Source organism: Pelophylax lessonae (assembly GCF_965119305.1).
Source record: "Pelophylax lessonae genome assembly, chromosome: 4".
Classification (NCBI taxonomy): Eukaryota; Metazoa; Chordata; class Amphibia; order Anura; family Ranidae; genus Pelophylax; species Pelophylax lessonae.
In genome coordinates this window covers 194,106,902-194,126,711 of record NC_138771.1, presented here as the reverse complement: position 1 = coordinate 194,126,711, position 19,810 = coordinate 194,106,902, and the positions used below count along the sequence as shown (strand labels likewise).

The 19,810-nt window shown below is 44.0% G+C and overlaps 1 protein-coding gene across 1 annotated transcript in view; it reads left to right on the top strand.

The window, feature by feature from the left end:
- NAMPT (nicotinamide phosphoribosyltransferase) overlaps window positions 1-19,810 on the top strand; it is a 139,387-nt gene that overhangs the window by 98,421 nt on the left and 21,156 nt on the right. The window contains exons 7-8 of the mRNA XM_082255986.1: window positions 5,933-6,158; window positions 6,242-6,361. Of these exons, the coding sequence (XP_082112112.1) occupies window positions 5,933-6,158; window positions 6,242-6,361 (346 nt within the window). The remainder of the gene's footprint in view (window positions 1-5,932; window positions 6,159-6,241; window positions 6,362-19,810) is intronic.

Below are 19,810 nucleotides of genomic sequence, written 5' to 3'. Positions count from 1 at the left end.
GATGTTATTGAAAAGACAAGAACTCACTGCTCAAGGTGGTGTGATTGCCTGATGACTCACACCGGTGCATGCCCCGGCTCGCCTCCGTGAAAACTTGATAAAGGAATTGGCAGCACTCCAGGTTAGTCAAAGTCCAGATTTATTGACTGGACATCCAAATATGACAATCGTGACAAGGTAGACTCGTTTCACACACTGACTGTGTGCTTAATCATTAAGGTAATGATTAAGCAGTCAGTGTGTGAAACGCGTCTACCTTGTCACGATTGTCATATTTGGATGTCCAGTCAATAAATCTGGATTTTGACTCAACCTGGAGTGCTGCCAATTCCTTTTCCTTTATCTTTTTAGATGTTATACACCTGCGCTAAATTCTTCTTGTACATAGATGTGTCGTCCATCTGGGGTGCAAGCAGTAAATGGTTGCTACCTTCACATACACAAGACTGGAGCATGTAGAACAAACTTAGTCTGAGAATACCAGAATAAAGCTTGCATTTCAAAGACGAAATGAAGGAAAAGAGTACATTCTACTCGTTTACTGAATAAAATACACAATTCTTTTTTTTTTTTTTTAAATACGTGTTTAGTGGCACATTCTTGGGATGTGCACAGCTAAAATGAAAAATGGTAACTGTCCTAGTGCATATTTTTGCCCTGAGCATTTTCAAATAGCTTAGCATACAAAAGTTTTTTGGTGTCAGTCAACAGAACATTAAATGTTAAAGTGTAAAAAATAAAAATAAACCTTTTATTACATTGCGGCTTGCCAGTTCTTAGACGCGATGGCTGTATTAGTTTTTATTTATTTTCTTTATGCTTTCTATTTTCATCTAGTAATCCAGCCAGCAAGTTTGTTGTTTTTTTTATAGCACTCTCCAGCAGAATGTATCAGCAAGATGAGACCAATCCCTTACTGGCAGGCGTTTAAAATGATCAGCTTTTATTTATTCAAGCAAAACTTATCCCAAAAATGGGGAATGAAACTGTTGGTTGTAACTGCTTATAAAGTGTAATAAATAAAATACCAGTGTATGGTGCCCTAAGATTCTAAAAAAAAAAGTGTGGCTGCCCCTTTAAATAGTGAATAATGATTCCTCTCTAAACAAGAAATCAAACCAAGGTTGGTGCTCACATAACTAATTGTACACATCAACACATTCGTTTACCATAGCAACAAAATCCATTAAATGCATATAATCCTGATCTTTGGTATGGCTCTACATAATGTGCCTGTTAATCATAGTATGTATGTGTCCAATGTGACTGTTCCCAACACCAATAATGCTCTTTAATGGAAAATATTCTTCTGTCTTCACCACCAGTGTTCAGATAATGGATGTGAACTCACCAGAGGTGTCCGACCCCCCCCCCCCCCTTTTTACAAGAGGATCAGGAAGCGCTTTTTTTTTTTTTTTTTTTTTTTTTTTTTTTAATTTTTACATTTATTGTTTTTTTCAATACATTACATATTAATTACATAAAATCCACCAAACATACATCAAAACCTACAAACAATACTCTCAAAAGCATATAGCAGTACTCTCCTGGCCTCCCCCTCCCACCCTCACCCCCCCCTAAAAAAAAAAAAAAAAAAAAAAAAACCCCCAAAAAAAAAAAAGTGAGTTAATGAAAAAAATTACTACTTCTATGATCCTCACATCTTGAGGAAGTTACCTTGCATCGTGAAAAGAAGAAAAAGAAAGAAAAAAAAAAAAAAAAAAAAAAAAAAAAAAAAAAAAAAACCCCAAAAAAAAAGGTGAATTAATGAAAAATTTACTACTTCTATGATCCTCGCATCTTGAGGAAATTAACTTGCATCGTGAGGAAAAAAAAAAAAAAAAAAAAAAAAAAAAAAAAACCCCAATCGTGTTACAATTCCTTCCATTGTATTCCTCCTGCATATATATATATACTGGAGTTATTAAATTATTGTGCTCTGTGAGAGAAAAAAAAAAAAAAAAAAAAAAAAAAAAGGAGAAAAGGAAAAAAAAAGGGGGGGTAATCCCCCCCCTGCACCATCTTAAGTGACATAATTATTATGTGCCACATCATGATACTCCCCCCTACCCTCCCCATCCAAATTCAAAAACACACATATAAATTACTTAACATCCCCCCCCCACTTCATGCCAAAAAAAACACAATACACACCCCAAGGAAAAAAAAAAAAAAAAAAAAAGAGAGAGAAGAACGGGGAGGGGGGGGCAGATGAAAGAGAAGAAGAAAAAAAAAGAAAAACCCCCCGCCTCCCCCTCGCCCTAGAGGGTGGGAAGCTCAGCCAATTTACCACTCTACAATCATCATTCTATATCATCCTCATGTATTCCATCTATACTGTCCCTCCTGACGCGCACGTCAGGCTTCTAAGGATCCCTCCACTGACACTCCGTAAGGGGGGCGGGATCAGGGGGAAAAGGACATGAAAAAAAAAAAAAAAAAAAAAAAAAAAAAAAAAAAAGAAAAAAAAAAAAAAAAGGGGGGGGGAATAGAGGAGACGGGGAAAAGCCCCTTCCTCTACTCTCTAGTCCCCTTCCCTCTCTCCAGTCCACCTTCCTCTGTCCCCGGTCTCCTGGACTTCCTATTTCCGTATTTAGCTTATCAGTCGTAAATATTCCTCTGAGCACGTATATTGTGACCATGCCTGCCATCTAAACCTACAACGTTCTTCCCTGCATGTACGTGCGGCTGTTAACATTTCCATCCTATGAATTTCCCCAATTTTGGCAACCCATAGCCGCACAGTAGGCGGCTGTGTTTGTCTCCACAATGCTGGTATGCAGGCTTTAGCCGCATTCAATAAGTGTCAGGAAGCGCTTTAGATCTCAAAGCTATATTTCCTCTGCTGTGATCACTCCGCTAAATTCCTCCAAATGGTTAAGGGATGAAGATGCGGGAAATTACTCCACAGGAGACAAGTTACAAATTTCAATCGTGTAGTATGTTTATATGTTAAAAAGAAGCAAGGTAAGTATTTGCACTCACATGTAGAAGTGCCTTAGACCGGCACAGGTGTGTACAGCTTGTGCGGATACTCGTAGTTGCCGACACTGGCGTGCGGCTCAAGCCTCGTTCTAACTGTCAGCCCAGATGGGATGTCACACAGGGTCCGGAAGTGACATCCCCACTCTCGCATACGTTTCACCGTATTATGCCAATAAGGCACTTGTCCATGTGAGTGCAAATACTTACTTGCCTCTTTTTAACACTTATAATAAACATACTACACTGGAAATGTTTTACTTTGTCTCCTGTGGAGGCATTTCCTGCATCTCCATCATTTAACCATTTGGAGTGATTACAGCAGAAGAAATACAGCTTTGTGATCTAAAATGCTTTCTAAAATATATATTTTATGATTAATTGGCACATTATGTAAAGGCATGTCATTTGATTGATTGAAAGATGATTTGCATGCATTTAATGGATTTTGTCACTATGTTAAACAAATGTGTTGATGTGCACAACTATGTGAGTGCCAACCTTTTTTTTGATTTCTTGCTTGTAAAGTGAGCTGGAGTTTGGGTTCAATTAGTTTATTTAAATCTGCTAAAACATTCAAACTCCCTGTCCCGCCCGACTTGACAGTGCTGCTGTCTGCTGTGCTTCCTGTGCGCATTCCTTCAGAGTTTTCTCACAAATACAGGAGGTGTGTTACTGGCCAGATCACCAGGTGAAAACAGAGGGGAAAAAGCCAAAGAAAAGAGAACTGATGCAGCCACCACATCTAATGATTGGTAAGCTGCAATCTATTACATTTGTGGTTTTGTGTTTTTATACTGCTTCGATCATTGGCCATCTGGTGTGTCAAAAATGAATTGTGTGCAGATTACCCTAATATTGGATGTTTTTGGCATCCGGTTCAATAATATTGAAAATTAAAATTTTAAAAATTGTTTCTGCTATATGCCTGTGAGATTATTATTATATTATTAATTTTTGAACTAGTGACAAAAAAATTCCGCAATTTTGATTGGTATAGCCTTAAAGTAAAGCTGTATCAAACCCCAAACCAAAAATATAATATACTGCAGCTTACCAATCAGATGTGATGGCTGGATTCGTTTTTTCATTTTTTTTTTTTTTTTTGGTTTTTCTAATGATCTGGACAGTAACACACCAGTATTATGCAGATACCACTGGATGAAGGATAGCAAAGGGCAGATTTGGACAGCAGCATGTTAGTCTGGGGGGGGGGGGAGGGGATTGTAAGATGGACTAGCAGATTTAAATACAGTAACAAATTAAAGGTAAACTCCCGCCAAGGCTCGGTTCACACTACTGCGACAAGTCATACAATTTACAGGCTACTTCCAAGCGATTTGCTGGCCACTACTACTTTGAGACTTTATGCGACTTTTGTGAATGCCTGGGTAATCCTCCTGTTATGTCGAATACAAATCGTATCGCTAGAGGATCCGACTTGGAGGTAACTTCCATTAAAGTCTATGGGCACAAGTTGGATAGAAGTTGCCTAAAAGTAGTACAGGAACCTTTTCTAAAGTTGTAGTGACTTCAGAGTGCTAATTAAGACCGCTCTCATTGGCCAACATGGGATTTCACACGTCATGTGACTTGGGGTCTCACAAGTCTGATCCCAAGTTGCAGCAGTGTGAACTGAGCCCTAATACTTATTATAATCAGTTAGTGAACTGTTTTAACCTTTTGGGACACAGGTTGTACATAAAAGCTGATCATTTTAAGCACTTCTTTAGTTGGTCTCCTCCTCTATAACTGCTAAATCTGCAAGAGTGTTTCTGTTGAATAGCAGACTTGGTGGCTAAAAGCCTAAATAGACTAATGCAGCCATCACATCTAAGAATTGGTAAGCTGCAATATGTTGGGTTTATTACTGCTTTAAATTGTGATTAATGAAAGTCTTGAGTTATAAAATGTTCTATGGCTCTCTTGGATGGATCGTTTTTAGATGTTTATCTGAAATGATTTCGGAGATGAATAAGCTGTATACGTTTTCAAAATGGAGATGGTTTCCTGAACAATTAAAGGAATAGAGAAGGAAATGTGTGGACATTAGTTGCTTTGTTCCTGTTTCAGTTAACTGCAGTAATCGGCTTGTAATGAGCGTCTCAAAAAAAGATGGTGTACAAACCAAACTTAAAAGACAAATATTTAAATGATGATAAAGTGCTGTCAGTGATTTTTGTATGGAAACATATGGGTTTTGTGTGAGGTCTGTTATCAGTAACTAGTTTACACACTTTACTATGAATAGTATTTGATGTTCCTTTTGCTGTTGCTCATATGAGCTATGTTCCAGTGCCATTGAATGATACTTTTCCCCTCACAGATGAGGAAAGCTGCAGGATAAGGTTATTGGGAGAAAGGGAGGCTGCCAGCTCTGATCTCTCTTGAAAATATTAGTTGCTTTGCTGTGTCTACTTCTATACTTTGAGCCAGAGCAAGCATATAACAAAATCAGAACTGTCTGCATACTTCTGGTCAGTGACTCATGATGCTTCAGAATGAGCCAGGGGTCTAGCATTTTTAGAAATAGTGGTTAGCAGTGACAGGCTACATTTTGTCTTTGCGCAGATTACCTTCAGGGGTTAAGTTGGCTATAGACTAGTTGAAAACCCAAACATTCTGTCGATCGAAAAACAAATGGCTCCATTTGTTTAGTTTTTTTTATTTTTAAAAAAATCCATGTTTTTTCAGCCATTGTGGCAAAAAAATAGCATGTCACAGCTGGCACACTAATGATGCGAAAAACTGACGATCGACAAGTTTCGTTTGGTTTTCAACTTGTCTATGGCCAGCTCTGTCTGTTTTTATAAAATATAGTCTGTTAGGTTTCAGTGGTTGTAGGGGGGGTGGGACATTTTCCAATTTTTTTTTTTTTTTTTACTTGTTTTATCTTCTGTAAATACAATAACCCTGATTTACCTTTTTGGTCTTCTGTTCCTATATTCAGTACAATCACAGCCTGGGGTAAAGACCATGAGACGGACGCGTTTAGGCATATTGTGACACAGTTTTCTTCAGTACCGGTTTCAATAGTTAGTGACAGTTATGACATTTACAATGCTTGTGAGAAAATCTGGGGAGAAGATTTAAGAAGTTTGATTGTATCAAGAAGCCCAGATGCTCCTTTAATAGTTCGGCCAGATTCCGGAGATCCTCTGGACACCGTTTTAAAGGTAAAAAGTTGTACTGTAAATTTTCTGGAAGCCAAATAAATAACACAAAATATGCTTTATGTTATAATATTTTGTAATTGCAGGTTCTGGAGATTTTAGGAAGGAAATTCCCTGCGCAAGAAAACTCCAGAGGTTACAAGGTGTTGCCTCCTTATCTTCGTGTGATACAGGGAGACGGCGTGGATATAAATACTTTGCAAGAGGCAAGTGTGTTGTGTTTTTCTTTTTTTTTTTTTTATGCTGCAGTCTGTTGCCTTAACCACTACCCGCCCTCTATGTTGTAGTGATACGGCAGGGACATCCTCCGGCTTGTGCAGGCTCCCCTGGAGCGCGCAGCGGCATGATCCTGAGATCACGGTGTCCAGTGGAAACTGGATCACTCTGCTAGGTAGCCGGCCGCTGTGAATAGCCCAAGTATTGTGTTCGCTGTGACTAATCACAGCAATCGCATAACATGTAAACACAAGGGTCATGAATGGCTTTAATGCATGACCGCTTGCTTACTATTGTGATCTCTGTGAGCGATCATAGTGCTCACAGTAGAAGGCCATTCACTGTGTGTGTGTGTGTGTGTGTGTGTGTGTGTTTGTATGTACAGTGCTCCGCATTTAAAGTGTACACTCCTTTTTGAAATGTTCCTTTTAAAACTGAGTTTTATAGAGCATTTGTTTAGCTTATTACATGAACGTAAGGGTTAATAATAAAACTGGGATTACAAAATATTCAATTTCCTCTTATTAGTGGATGCAAAAATGAATACACCCACAACAAAAGCTGCTACATCTAGTATTTTGTATGACCTCCATGATTTAGAAGGCCAGCACCAAGTCTTCTAGGCATGGAATGAACAAGTTTGTGACATATTGCAACATCTAGCTTTTTCCATTCTTCAAGAACCACCTCTTTTAGAGCCTAGATGCTGGATGGAGAGTGATACTCAACATGTCTATTCAGAATTCTCTATTCGATTGGGTTCAGATCAGAAGACCTACTTGGCCACTGAATCACTTTCACCCTGTTCTTCAGAAATACAGCAGTGGCCTTATGGGCCATACACACTATAAGATTTTCTGAAGACTTTTTCCTTTAGACTTACCAAAACCATATAATATGAGGTCAAACCTAAACACTTTCCATTTGTATGCAATCTGGCAGGCCCTTACACTACATAGAAAAGGTAAATCTGAAGGAAAAAGTCTTCAGAAAATCTTAGTGTGCATGGCCCTTAAGGATGTGTGTTTTGGATCATTGTCATGCTGGGAAAAGTGCACGACAACCAAGGGTACGGAGTGATGGTAGCATCTTTTCTAATATAGAGCAGTAGATCTGTAAATTCATGATACCGTCAATGAAATGAAGCTCCCTGACAGCAGCACTCATGCAGCCCCCTTGAAGGACACTGCCACCACCATGTTTCACTGTAGGCACCATGTATTTTTCTTTGTACTCCCCAGCTTTGTGACACCATACAGTTTTTAAAAGCCGTCAGTTCCAAAAACCTTTACCTTTGTCTCCGCACTCGAGAGTGCAGAGTCTCAGTAGTCCTCTTCTTTCTCAGCATGGGCCCCTCACAAATTCTAGGCAGGCTTTTTTGTACCATGGGCTTTAGGAGAGGCTTCCTTCGTGGATGACACCTATGCATGCCATTCCTCTGCAGTGTACGCTGTATTGTCACGGGAAACAATCACCCCAGTTTGGCTTTCCACTTTTGCTAACTGCAGTGAACTTGCATGGTGATTTTCTTCAACCCTTTTCATCAGATGATCCTGTCCACTTCCGTTGACGTCCCTGTGAGATGGTTGCAGTTTCATCTTTGTTAAATTTTTGTATCACTTTTGCTACAGTATTCTGACTTTTCAGACTATTCAGAATTTAAGTAAAGCCCTTTTAGAACTGTCTGCTGGAAACCTGTTTAATATTTGGACTCTAGTTGGATTATTGTTTGGATTTTGTTGCCTAAAATGTAGCTTTTCTCCTAAGGCTTTCATTGGGCTGCATACTCTCGCCACATGAGACCAGGCATTGTTGTGCACCAGGAGGAAGCCAGGATCCACTGCACCAGCGTAGGGTCTGACAGTGGGTCCAAGGACTTCATTCCAATACCTAATGCCAGTCAGGGTGCCATTGTCTAGCCTGTAGACGGTTTGTGCCTCTCTCCATGGATAGGACTCCCCAAGCCATCACTGACCCACCACCAAACCGGTCATGCTGAACAATGTTATAGGCAGCATAATGTTCTCGATGGCTTCTCAAGACCCTTTCATGCCTATCAACATGTGCACAGGGTGAACTTGCTCTTATCTGTAAAAAGCATAGGGTGCTATTGCGGACCTGCTAATTCTGGTGTTCAATGACAAATGCCAATCGAGCTCAACAGGGCCCACTAAACGACATCGGGCCCTCAGGCCACCCTCATGAAGTCTGATTGTTAGGTCAGAGGCCTTCACACCAGTGGCCTACTGGAGGTAAATTTGTAGGGCTCTGGCAGTGCTCATCCTATTCCTCCTTACCTAAAGGAGCAGGTATCGGTCCTGCTTATGGGTTAAGGACCTTCTACAGCCCTGTCCAGCTCTCCTTGAGTAACTGCCTGTCTCATGGAAAATTCTCCATGCTTTTGAGACTGCTGGGAGAGACAGCAAACCTTCCAGAAATGGAACGTATTGATGTGCCTTCTGGAGGAGTTGGATTGCCTGTGCAACCTCTAGAGGGTCCAGGTATTTTCATGCTACCAGTAGTGTTCCTGTTTTTGGGGTTCTCATTGTTGCCCATCTAGTGCAACTGTCATTAATTTCAGCTATAACGGAGTATCAACCCCCTCTGCTACTTAACTGACCAGATCAATATACCTGGAGTTTAATTGCTTTGATGCTATACTCTGATTAAAAAGTCCCTAAGATGTTCTATCAGGTTGAGGTCAGGACTCTGTGCAGGCCACTCGGGTCCCTCCACCCCAAACTCGCTCATCTATGTCTTTATCGATTTTCTTTGTGCACCGGTCCAAATAATTTGGTGGAGGGGGGATTATGGTGGAGTCTTTTTTCAGGGGTTATGCTTGATCCCTTAGTTCCATTGAAGGGAATACTTAGGCATCACCATACCAAGACATTTTGGCCGAATTCATGCTCCCAACTTTGTAAGGACAGTTTGGGGGTGGCCCCTTCCTTTTCCAACATGACTGCACACCAGTGCACAAAGCAAGATCCATAAAGACATGAATGAGCGAGTTTGGCGTAGAGGAACTTGATTGGCCTTCAGAGTCCTGACCTCAACCCAATAGAAAACCTTTGGGATGAATTAGAGTGGAGACTGTGAGCCAGGCCTTCTTGTCCAACATCGTCTGACTGCACAAATGTGCTTCTGGAAGAGTGATCAAACATTCCCATATACACACTCCTAAACCTTGTGGACAGCCTTCCTAGAAGAGTTGAAGCTGTTAAAGCTGCAAAGGGTGGACCAACTCCATATTGAACTCTACAGGCTAAAACTGGTATGCCATCAAAGTTCATGTGAAGGCAAGCGTCCCAATACTTGACACGTGTGTGTGTGTGTGTGTGTGTGTGTGTGTGTGTGTATATATAGATATATATATATATAGTCAGGACCATAAATATTGGGACATCGACACAATTCTAATCTTTTTGGCTCTATACACCAGCAAAATGGATTTGAAATTAAACAAACAAGATGTGCTTTAACTGCAGACTTTCAGCTTTAATTTGAGGGTATTTACATCTAAATCAGTTTGTATATGTGCCTCCCACTTTTTAAGGGACCAAAAGTAATGGGACAATTGGCTGCTCAGCTGTTCCATGGCCAGGTGTGTTATTCCCTCATTATCCCATTTACAAGCAGATAAAAGGTCCAAGTGTGCTATTTGCATTTGTAATCTGTGGCTGTCAACTCTCAATATGAGATCCAAAGAGCTATCCCTATCAGTGAAGCAAGCCATCATTAGGCTGGGAAAAAAAAAACCCATCAAGAGATGGCAAAAATAGTGGCCAAATCAACTGTTTGGAACATCCTTAAAAAAAACACACATTGAGCTCAGCAACATCAAAAGACCCAGAAAACCACAGAAAACTGTGGTGGATGACCGAATTCTTTCCCTGGTGAAGAAAACGCCCTTCAACAGTTGGCCAGATCAAGAACACTCTTCACAAGGTAGGTATATGTGCGTCAAGTCAACAATCAAGGGAAGACTTCACGAGTGAATACAGAGGGTTCACCACAAGATGTAAACCATTGGTGAGCCTCAAAAACCGGAAGGCTAGATTAGAGTTTGCCAAACATCTAAAAAAGGATTCACAGTTCTGGAACAACATCCTATGGACAGATGAGACCAAGAACAACTTGTACCAGAGTGATGGGAAGAGAAGAGTATGGAGCAGGAAAGGAACTGCTCATGATCCAAAGCATACCACCTCATCAGTGAAGCATGGTGGTGGTAGTGTCATTGCGTGGGCATGTATGGCTGCCAATGGAACTGGTTCTCTTGTATTTATTGATGTGACTGCTGACAAAAGCAGCAGGATGAATTCTGAAGTGTTTCGGGCAATATTATCTGCTCATATTCAGCCAAATGCTTCAGAACTCATTGGACAGCGCTTCACAGTGCAGATGGACAATGACCCGAAACACTGCGAAAGCAACCAAAGAGTTTAAGGGAAAGAAGTGGAATGTTATGCAAGTGGCCAAATCAATCACCTGACCTGAATCTGATTGAGCATGCATTTCACTTTCTGAAGACAAAACTGAAGGGAACATGGCCCAAGAACAAGCAGGAACTGAAGACAGTTGCAGTAGAGGCCTGGCAGAGCATCACCAGGGATGAAACACAGCGACTGGTGATATCTATGCGTTCCAGACTTCAGGCTGTAATTGACTGAAAAGGATTTGCAACCAAGTATTAAAAAGTGAAAGTTTGATTTATGATTGTTAATCTGTCCCTTTAAGAAGTGGGAGGCACATATACAAACTGTTGTACTTCCTACACCCTTCACCAGATTTGGATGTAAATACCCTCAAATCAAAACTGAGTGCACCCCTCACATTTTTGTAAATATTTTATTATATCTTTTCATATGACCACACTGAGGAAATGACACTTTGCTACAATGTGAGTTAGTGAGTGTAAAGTTTGTATAACAGTGCAAATTTGCTGTCCCCTCAGAATAACGCAACACACAGCCATTGATGTCTAAACCGCTGGCAAAAAGAGTACACCCCTAGGTGTGCATGTCCAAATTGGGCCCAATTAGCCATTTTCCCTCCCCGGTGTCATGTGACTCATTAGTATTGCAAGGTCCCTGGTGTTAATGGGAAGCTGGTGTTAAATTTGGTGTTCTCGCTCTCACTCTGACTGCCATAAGGTGCCCTGTTGAACTTCCAGTGACCAAAGAACTCTGAGGATCTGGAAAAAATAATTTTTGCTCTACATAAAAATGGCCTAGGCTATAAGATTGCCAAGACCCTGAAACTGAGCTGCAGCACGATGGCCAAGACCATACAGGGGTTTAATAGGACAGGTTCCACTCAGAACAGGCCTCGCCATGGTGGACCAAAGAAGTTGAGTGCACTTGCTCAGAATCCTGTCCAGAGGTGGTCTTTGGGAAACAGACGTATGAGTGCTGCCAGCATTGCTGCAGAGGTTGAAGGGGTTGGGGAGTCAGCCTGTCAGTGCTCAGACCATACGCCGCACACTGTATAAAATTGGTCTGCATAGCTGTTGTCCCAGAAGAAAGCCTCTTCTAAAGATGATGCACAAAGCCCGCAAACCGTTTGCTGAACACAAGCAGACTAAGGACATGGATGAGACCAAGATAAATTGATTTGGTTCAGATGGTGTCAAACGTGTGTGGCGGCAACCAGGTTAGGAGTACAAAGACAAGTGTCTTGCTTGCAGTCAAACATGGTGGTGGGAGTGTCATGGTCTGGGTCTGCATGAGTGCTGCCGGCACTGGGGAGCTACAGTTCATTGAGGGAACCATGAATGCCAACATGTACTGTGACATACTGAAGCAGAGCTTGTTTCCCTACCTTCGGACACTGGGCCGCAGGGCGGTATTCCAACATAACCACCCCAAACATACCTCCAAGATGACCACTGCTTTGCTAAAGAAGCTGAGGGTAAAGGTGATGGACTGGCCAAGCATGTCTCCAGACCTAAACCCTATTGAGCATCTGTGGGGCATCCTCAAACGCAAGATGGATCAGTGCAAGCACCGTGATGTCGTCATGAAGTGGAAGAGGACTCCAGTGGCAACCTGGTGAACTCCATGCCCAAGAGGGTTAAGACTGGAAAATGGTAAATGTTGGCCGCACAAAATATTGACACTTTGGGCCTAATTTGGACATTTTCACTTAGGGATGTTCTGAGTGGAACCTGTTCTGTTAAACTGCTGTATGGTCTTGGCCACCGTGCCGCAGCTCAGTTTCAGGGTGTTTGCAATCTTATAGCCTAGGCCATCTTTATGTAGAGAGAGATTATATAATATATATTTTTTTTTTTTTTTTACTTTCATAGATCCTCAGTTCTTTGCCGTGAGGTGCCATGTTGAACTTCCAGTGACCAGTATGAGAGTGGGAGCAATGACACCAAATTTAACACACCTGCTCCCCATTCACACATGAGAAAAAGGAACGAGTCACATGGCACCGGGGAGGGAAAATGGCTAATTGGGCCCAATTTGGACATTTCAGCTAGGGGTATACTCACTCTTGTTGCCACCGGTTTGGACCTTTAATGGCTGTGTTGAGTTATTTTCAGGGGGACGGCTTATTTACACTGTTACACAAGCTGTACACGCATTACTTAACATTGTAGCAAAGTGTCATTTCTTTAGTGTCACATGAAAAGATATAATATATTTACAAAAATGTGAGGGGTGTACTCACCTTTGTTAGATACTGTAAGATCTGAAGAAATTGCCGGTTACCCATGTCCCCTTCATTGCTAAGTTGGGGGCTTTGCCTTTTTTTAATACAGGTGTAGTAATAAGAAAATGGCATCCCTTTAGGTGTCAAAACTTAACATATCTCTAGCCTAAAATCATCTTCTGTTGGAGTGGATGCATGTGATTTTTGATTTTTAATCTTTGTTTTTCCCAGCAGTCTGTATTATGAGCAAAAATTACCAGCAGGCATTTAGATTTATACACATACAAAACCTGCAGGGATCAAATAATTTCACCCACTGTAAGTTTGCCCACTTACAAAGCATTAAAGAGTTTATAGTTCTTATCATAGGTGTATTTTAAATGATGGAGACAGAATATTAACCAAAAATCCATAAAAACCCATAAAAACAGTTGCTATAAATTTAGGTTGCAGTTCAGTGAGTAAAAAGTATTTGATCCTCATGCAAAAATTGACTTAGTACTTGGTGGAGAGGAAGAAAAATGCTGACTTTGACCCTAAGAACGCCATCCCTACAGTCAAGCATGGAGGTGGAAACATTATTCTATGGGGCTGTTTCTCTAAAGGTACAAGCTGACTCTTGGATGAGAACCTTCTTCCTTCAGCCAGAACACTGAAAATGGTGTTTCAGCATGATGATAACCCAAAACATACCGCCATCAAAGAATTAATGGTGGTAAAACTCTGCATGTGCCACATCCCTTGTGTGACATAATGAAAAAATTCCCCTAAACGGTTGGGACTTTGAAGCTTCAAAGTCCCAACCGTTTAGGGGAAATTGTTCTTCAAAACATTCCACCAAGGCAATAAAGGAGTTGCTCAAAGAGCACATTCAGGTTATGGAGTGGCGGTCTCCAGACCTTAATCCTATAGAAAATGTATGGCAGGAGCTAACACTTTAGGTTTCTTGGCTGTTGCTTGACAACTCAAAGGAAAAGAGTGGACCATAATCCCTTCTGAGATGTGTGCAAATACTAACTGGTCACTGACTACAGGAAACGTCTTACCTCTGTGCTTGCCAACAAGGTTTTCTCTTGCGTTCATTGACAGACACAGCTCCATATCTTCCTTGACCGATGGGTTATGCTGCTCCCTACAGGAGTAGGACACTAGGCGAAAATAAGTTGGATATGCCTATAGGGCAGCCCTAGGGGGTATTCTCCCATTTCCTGCTGTAGGATCTCAGTTTTTATCTGCCTAGTCAGGAGTAAGAACCTAGTTCCTTGCTGGGATCTATGGTCCTGGCATTTTTTCCTTTTTAAACTGAACATTTTTCCTTCTGTTTTTCTTTCTACAATCAAGTCTGTTCCAGTGAGAACCATAATCAACTGCTGGACTGGGTGATGCACTGGATATCCTAGATCCTTATGGTCTGGCCAGTGAGCACGTGCAGACCACAGCTCTGCGCTAGGTCGAGGCCTAAGTCGCAGCGACCCTGTCTAGGCCCCCCTTGCCGACTAAAAATACCTAAAGGGTCCTGGGAGTCGCCACCATTTTCCCATAGCCTAATGCATGGGAGCTCTGCGGCCATGTTTCTGTAGGCCAGTGGCCATGTTTTTGGTGGCTTCATTTATACAGCGGTCATTTTCTTGAAGCCAAATGGAGCAGTGTTCGACAGGGGGCCTCTAGTGGCGGTACAGCTTTGTCCTCTTCTTTTCTGATTGGCAGGCAGCTGGGTGATCTCTGTCCATCCTAAATCGGTAGTGGTGAGTTCCTGGGGCTGTATATACTCCCGCTTTTCTGCTCTAGCAGCACTGCTTGGTGCGCTGGGACCTGTGGTGCCATCTGTACAGCGATGGGGGGTTTTTACAGCATTTTTACAGAATTTTTTGTATTGAGCTTGCTGGGGGGGCCCCAGTTTACCATGGAGCCCCTAGAGTGCGTCACCACCTGACCCACTCTCAGAAGCTGCGGCACCCTCTGGGTCCCAGTCTGCCCTGGCGGGCATGACGGCGGTCCTGTCATTGGTGTCAAAAGTGGATATGGCTCCCCAGAAGAGACCTAGTAAAAATCCTCAGATTCTGAGGCTGATTTGGCCGCCGTGGACATAAATCACCCCACAGGGTCTGCACACCTCGCACTTTGAATGCTCTGATAGTGAGGATGATTCCTCTTCCACTACATCTGCGCAAGAAAAGGCCCTTGTGGAGGTACTGATTGTATCAGTGCGGGAAACTTTAAAACTGGTGGACACAGCAAATGCTGCATCAGTCGTGCCGGTGCAATTTGCACCCGCAGACCATCCAAGGTGACTTAAAGTATTCCCCTTTCCTGCCTATTTCAACTAGATTGTCGCTAGCCAGTGGAGTTCCCCGAAACGCGTGGTTGGGATACCGAAGTGTTTTGCTAGGAGGTATTCTTTTGAAGAGTCCCTCTTAAAGTGACAGTTCCACCGGTGGTGGATTCTCAGGTCTCCAGGTTGAATAAAGTTACACTGTTACCGGTGGAGAACGGTCCGTCCTTTAAAGACCCTATAGACAGGAAGGCTGAATCTCTGGTCCGCTACCTGTTTACCAGGGCAGGTTCTATTTTGAGGCCAGTGTTTGCCATAACCTTGGTCTCCCAGGCCATAACTGAATGGGAAAAGCTTCTGCGCCAGGATCCGGAAGGTGTCCGCATTCCCCTAAACTAGCGCAGCTGGCAGATCAGTTGATACAGGGGTTACAGTATATCTGTGATGCCTCTCTGGACGCGGCCCCCTTAGCCTGCAGGGTGCCTGTGACAGCGGTGACTCTGCACCGCATGATTTGGTTGAAATGCTGGTCTGCAGACCATGCTCCCAAGAAGGTGCTGACGGATCTCCCCTTCGTGGGTTACCGCTTGTTCGGAGCTTCTATGGAAGAGATCATTGAAGGTCTCACGGGAGGTAAGAGCACCCTGCTTCTGCAGGTTACTAAAAGCAGAGCTTCCCTGCAAAAGTGGTCCTGTTTTCTCGGCCCACAAGCGGCCCTTTCGTCCCGCAGGACAAGGGTCCTAAATCCTACCATGCCTTCGCGGGAGGTTACAAGAGACCCTGGGTTGGGAAGTCAAAAGCAGGCTCCGCTGACCCTGCAGACAAGTCCTCCACTGCCTGAAGGGGCGCCCTCACACATACATGGGGTGGGGGGACATCTTTGCTTCTTTCCTGACCCGTGGATCTTTCAAGAAAAATGGGTCCACAAGCTGATCCAGTCTGGTTACAAGATCGCGTTTCGGTCCTTGCCCCCGGCAATGTTCTTTCCTTCCAACTTGCGTCTGTCCAAAAATTGGCTACAGGGGTTCTGGTCTCGGGATGAGTTCAGTCTGCCGATTAACATCCTGGAAATTCAGGGTGATCAGGCTTTGCCTGTCCCAGTGTTTGTGGCAAGGTCTTGAGACCCTCTGGCAGACGCTACAGATGCTCTGGTGGCCCCTTGGGGCCAGTATCGCCTAACCTATGCCTTTCCTCCGCTACAGCTTGTGCCGAGACTTCTGCGCAGAATCGACTCCAGTAATTCTAGTGGCCCCCAGACTGGCCTCGACTGTCTTGGTACACGGGCCTGGTAAAGACTGGTAGCTGATGCCCCTTGGCGGCTTTCTCTCAGAGAAGATCTTTTTATCTCGAGGACCGATCTTCCATCCTGCTTTAGTCACTGGCTTTAACGGCCTGGCTATTGAAAGCCAGGCACTGAAGGATAGGGGGTTGTCGGATTTGGCGATTCCTACTCTGTTAAAAGCTAGGAAATCTACTTCCGAGAAGATTTACCATCAAGTTTGGAAGGCGTACATTACTTGGTGTGAGTCTCGGAGGGGGGTTTCCCCCCGTTCCTTTTCAGTAGCACGTTTGCTGGAGTTTCTACAAAGGTGTAGATGAGCATTTATTTCTGGGCGCCATCAAGGGCCAGATTTCAGCCTTGTCAATTTTCTTACTACAGCCGTTGGTCACATTCTTTGGTTCACACCTTAGTGCAGGGGCTTCGCCCCTTGGCTCCTCCGGTAAGGTCCTCGGTGCCTTTGTGGGATCTTAATCTGGTACTGTCAGTTCTTCAAAAACCGCCTTTTGAAAATATTCGTGAACTTCCTCTGCTTACTGTCACAGAAGGAGGCTTTCTTGGTGACTATTACTTATGCATGCAGGGTGTCTGAGCTGGCTGGACTGTCCTGTCGGTCACCTTACTTGGTGGTTCACAGGGACAAAGTGGTGCTACGTCCCTGTCAGTCATTTTCCTCCCTAAGGTTGTCTCGGGGTTCCACTTAAATGAAGACATTGTGTTGCCTTCCTTGTGTCCTAAGCAAAAACATCCTAAAGAAATTGCCTTACATTCCCTGGATGTGGTTCCGGCATTCGGTGTACCTAGCGGTGACTGAGTCGATTTCGTAGATTGGATTCCTTGTTTGTCCTTAAGGATGGATCTCGTAAGGGGCAGGCCTCATCTGCTGCAACCATTTCCAGATGGATCGGTGGTGCCGGCCTATTCCATCAAGGGTCAGGTTCCTCTACCTGTTGAGGTGCATTCTATGAGGGCGCTTGGTGCCTCCTGGGCTTTCCGTCATCAGGCGTCAGTGGTTAAGGTTTGCAAGGCGGCCACCTGGTTGTCGGTGCACAAATTCACAAAGTTTTGCAAGGGGGATGTTCTCGCATCTGCGGATGCTGCTTTTGGCCGCAACGTTTTGCAGGCCATTGCCAGTCTCCTGTCCCTTGAGGGTGTTATTTTTTTTTTTTTTTTTTTCCTGGTAGGTGAGCTCCAGTTAATTTCTGGTTAAGCTCTTTGGTTGCCTGGTTGGCTCTGTTTAGCCTTTTTGGGAATTCAGTTTTTTTTTGCTGTTTTCCCACCCCTCATTTTGCTGTTTTTTCCCACCCCTCATTCTGACACTGCTTTGGGACGACCTATCAGTCAAGAAAGATATGGAGCTGTGTCTGTCAGTGAACAAAAGAACGCCTGGATTTTTGGCTTAACGTAAAATCCTTTTCTCTGATGTTAATTGATGGACACAGCACCCACCCCTCTGTGGAGTTGGGCTATGTATTCTGATGCTGCTTGTTACAAAACTGAGATCCTATAGCAGAAAGTGGGAGTATACCCCCTAGGACTGCCCTATAGGCGTAGTCAATATTTTTCCACCTAGTGTCCTCCTATAGGGGGCAGCATAACCCATTGGTCAAGGAAGATATGGAGTTGTGTCCTTCAATGAACATCAGGGTAAAGGCTTTTACGGTACGACAAAAATTCCAGTTTTCTCCACCGAGTAGCAAGTCATTTTTTTTCTTTAGGAGATCAAATACCTATCTCTTTAGTTCATTGACGGGACACAGCTCCTGGTATTCATAACCATTAGTTAACCCCCCCCCTACAGGAGTAGTACACTTGGCAGAAAAGAATTCTGGTGGTGTGTGTGAGCAGAGCGGAAAAAAAAGTTTAAAGAATTCTGGCTACACCCATGGGCATTCCCAGGGGGGATACAGCCACTTGTTTTTTTTTTGCCTAGTCAGGAGTAAGGACCTAGTTCCTTGCTGGGATCTCTGGTCCTAGCATTTTTTTTTTTTTTTTTTTAAATATTTTTTCCACCTTTCTTTTCTGTTCCTGTGAGAACTATAGTCAACTGCTGGACAGGGCAAAGGATTAGATATTCCAGATCCTTATGGTCTGGCCAGCGAGCCTGTGCAAACTTCAGCTCCACGCTAGGTCGGCCACGACGTAGCCCAACTGGACAAGGGCTGGCTTGCAAGTTAAACATCTCACGAGGACGCATACGACCTGGTCAAGGCCTGAGTTGCAGCGTGCCTTCTGGCCCGCAGTACCCCCATTCCAATGGAGAAGTGGTCTGCCTGGAGCGGTGCTTACCCTGTTCCTTGGTATGGTAAGTAGTGCTCCCCCTTCCCTGATGGCCTTTCGGGGTGGACTGGGGCTCCTCCCTGGGATGGTCCGACCCCCGCATTCCCCCTCCTTCCTGCATGGTGGCGTCCCCCTCCATATGTCTGGGTCCTCTGTGGACTACCCCCCATCTACCCACACCTAGCTCCCCCCTCCTGTCCCCCCCCCCGGGGGCGGCCATGCCCTTCCAGGTTTTGGGGGTGTCGAGCTGGGGAACGGGGGCCAGCAGCTGAACGCACAGTCTGTACAGGGGGGTGTCCTAATGGGGGCTCCTTCCAGGGTCCCCCTTTACTGTACAGATGTCCCTTGGTGTCCTCTGTGGGTCCCGGGAGCCACCATTTTGCCTTGGATGGCTAACTGTACATTCGGCGGGCATTTTCTTGTGGTTTCCCATTGAATAGAGCGACGGCCATGTTTTTGGAGCCTTGTGGGCGGTGATTGCTATTGTGGACCTCCAGTGTTGACTCCTGGGCTTCCTCTTTCTCCTGGATCGCCACATGGTATACATCATCCGGCGCTCTGCTCTGTGCTGACCGGGCGTGGTGAGTTCCTGGGGGTGCCCTGCGGCTCACTCTCTGCTATATCAGCAATTTGGTTGTGCTGGGACCTGTGGTGCCGCTAGCGTGGCGGTGGAGGTCTCTTAGCAATGTTTTTCTCAATTGCCTGAGTGGTTCCCTGGTTAACATGGAGTCCCTGGAGAACATTTCACCCCCTGATCCCATCTTAGAGGAGGCGGGCCCTTCTGGGTCCCAGTCCACCCTGTCTGCTATGGTGGCAGCTCTGGAGTCCTTAGTGTCCGAGGTCGATGGTCCTGCAAAAAGCGTCCACCGCCTTCACCTGCCTCCTCTGTCTCCTCAGATTCAGTCTGATCTGGCCGCCGCGGACACAAGTCACCCTGCTTGGTAT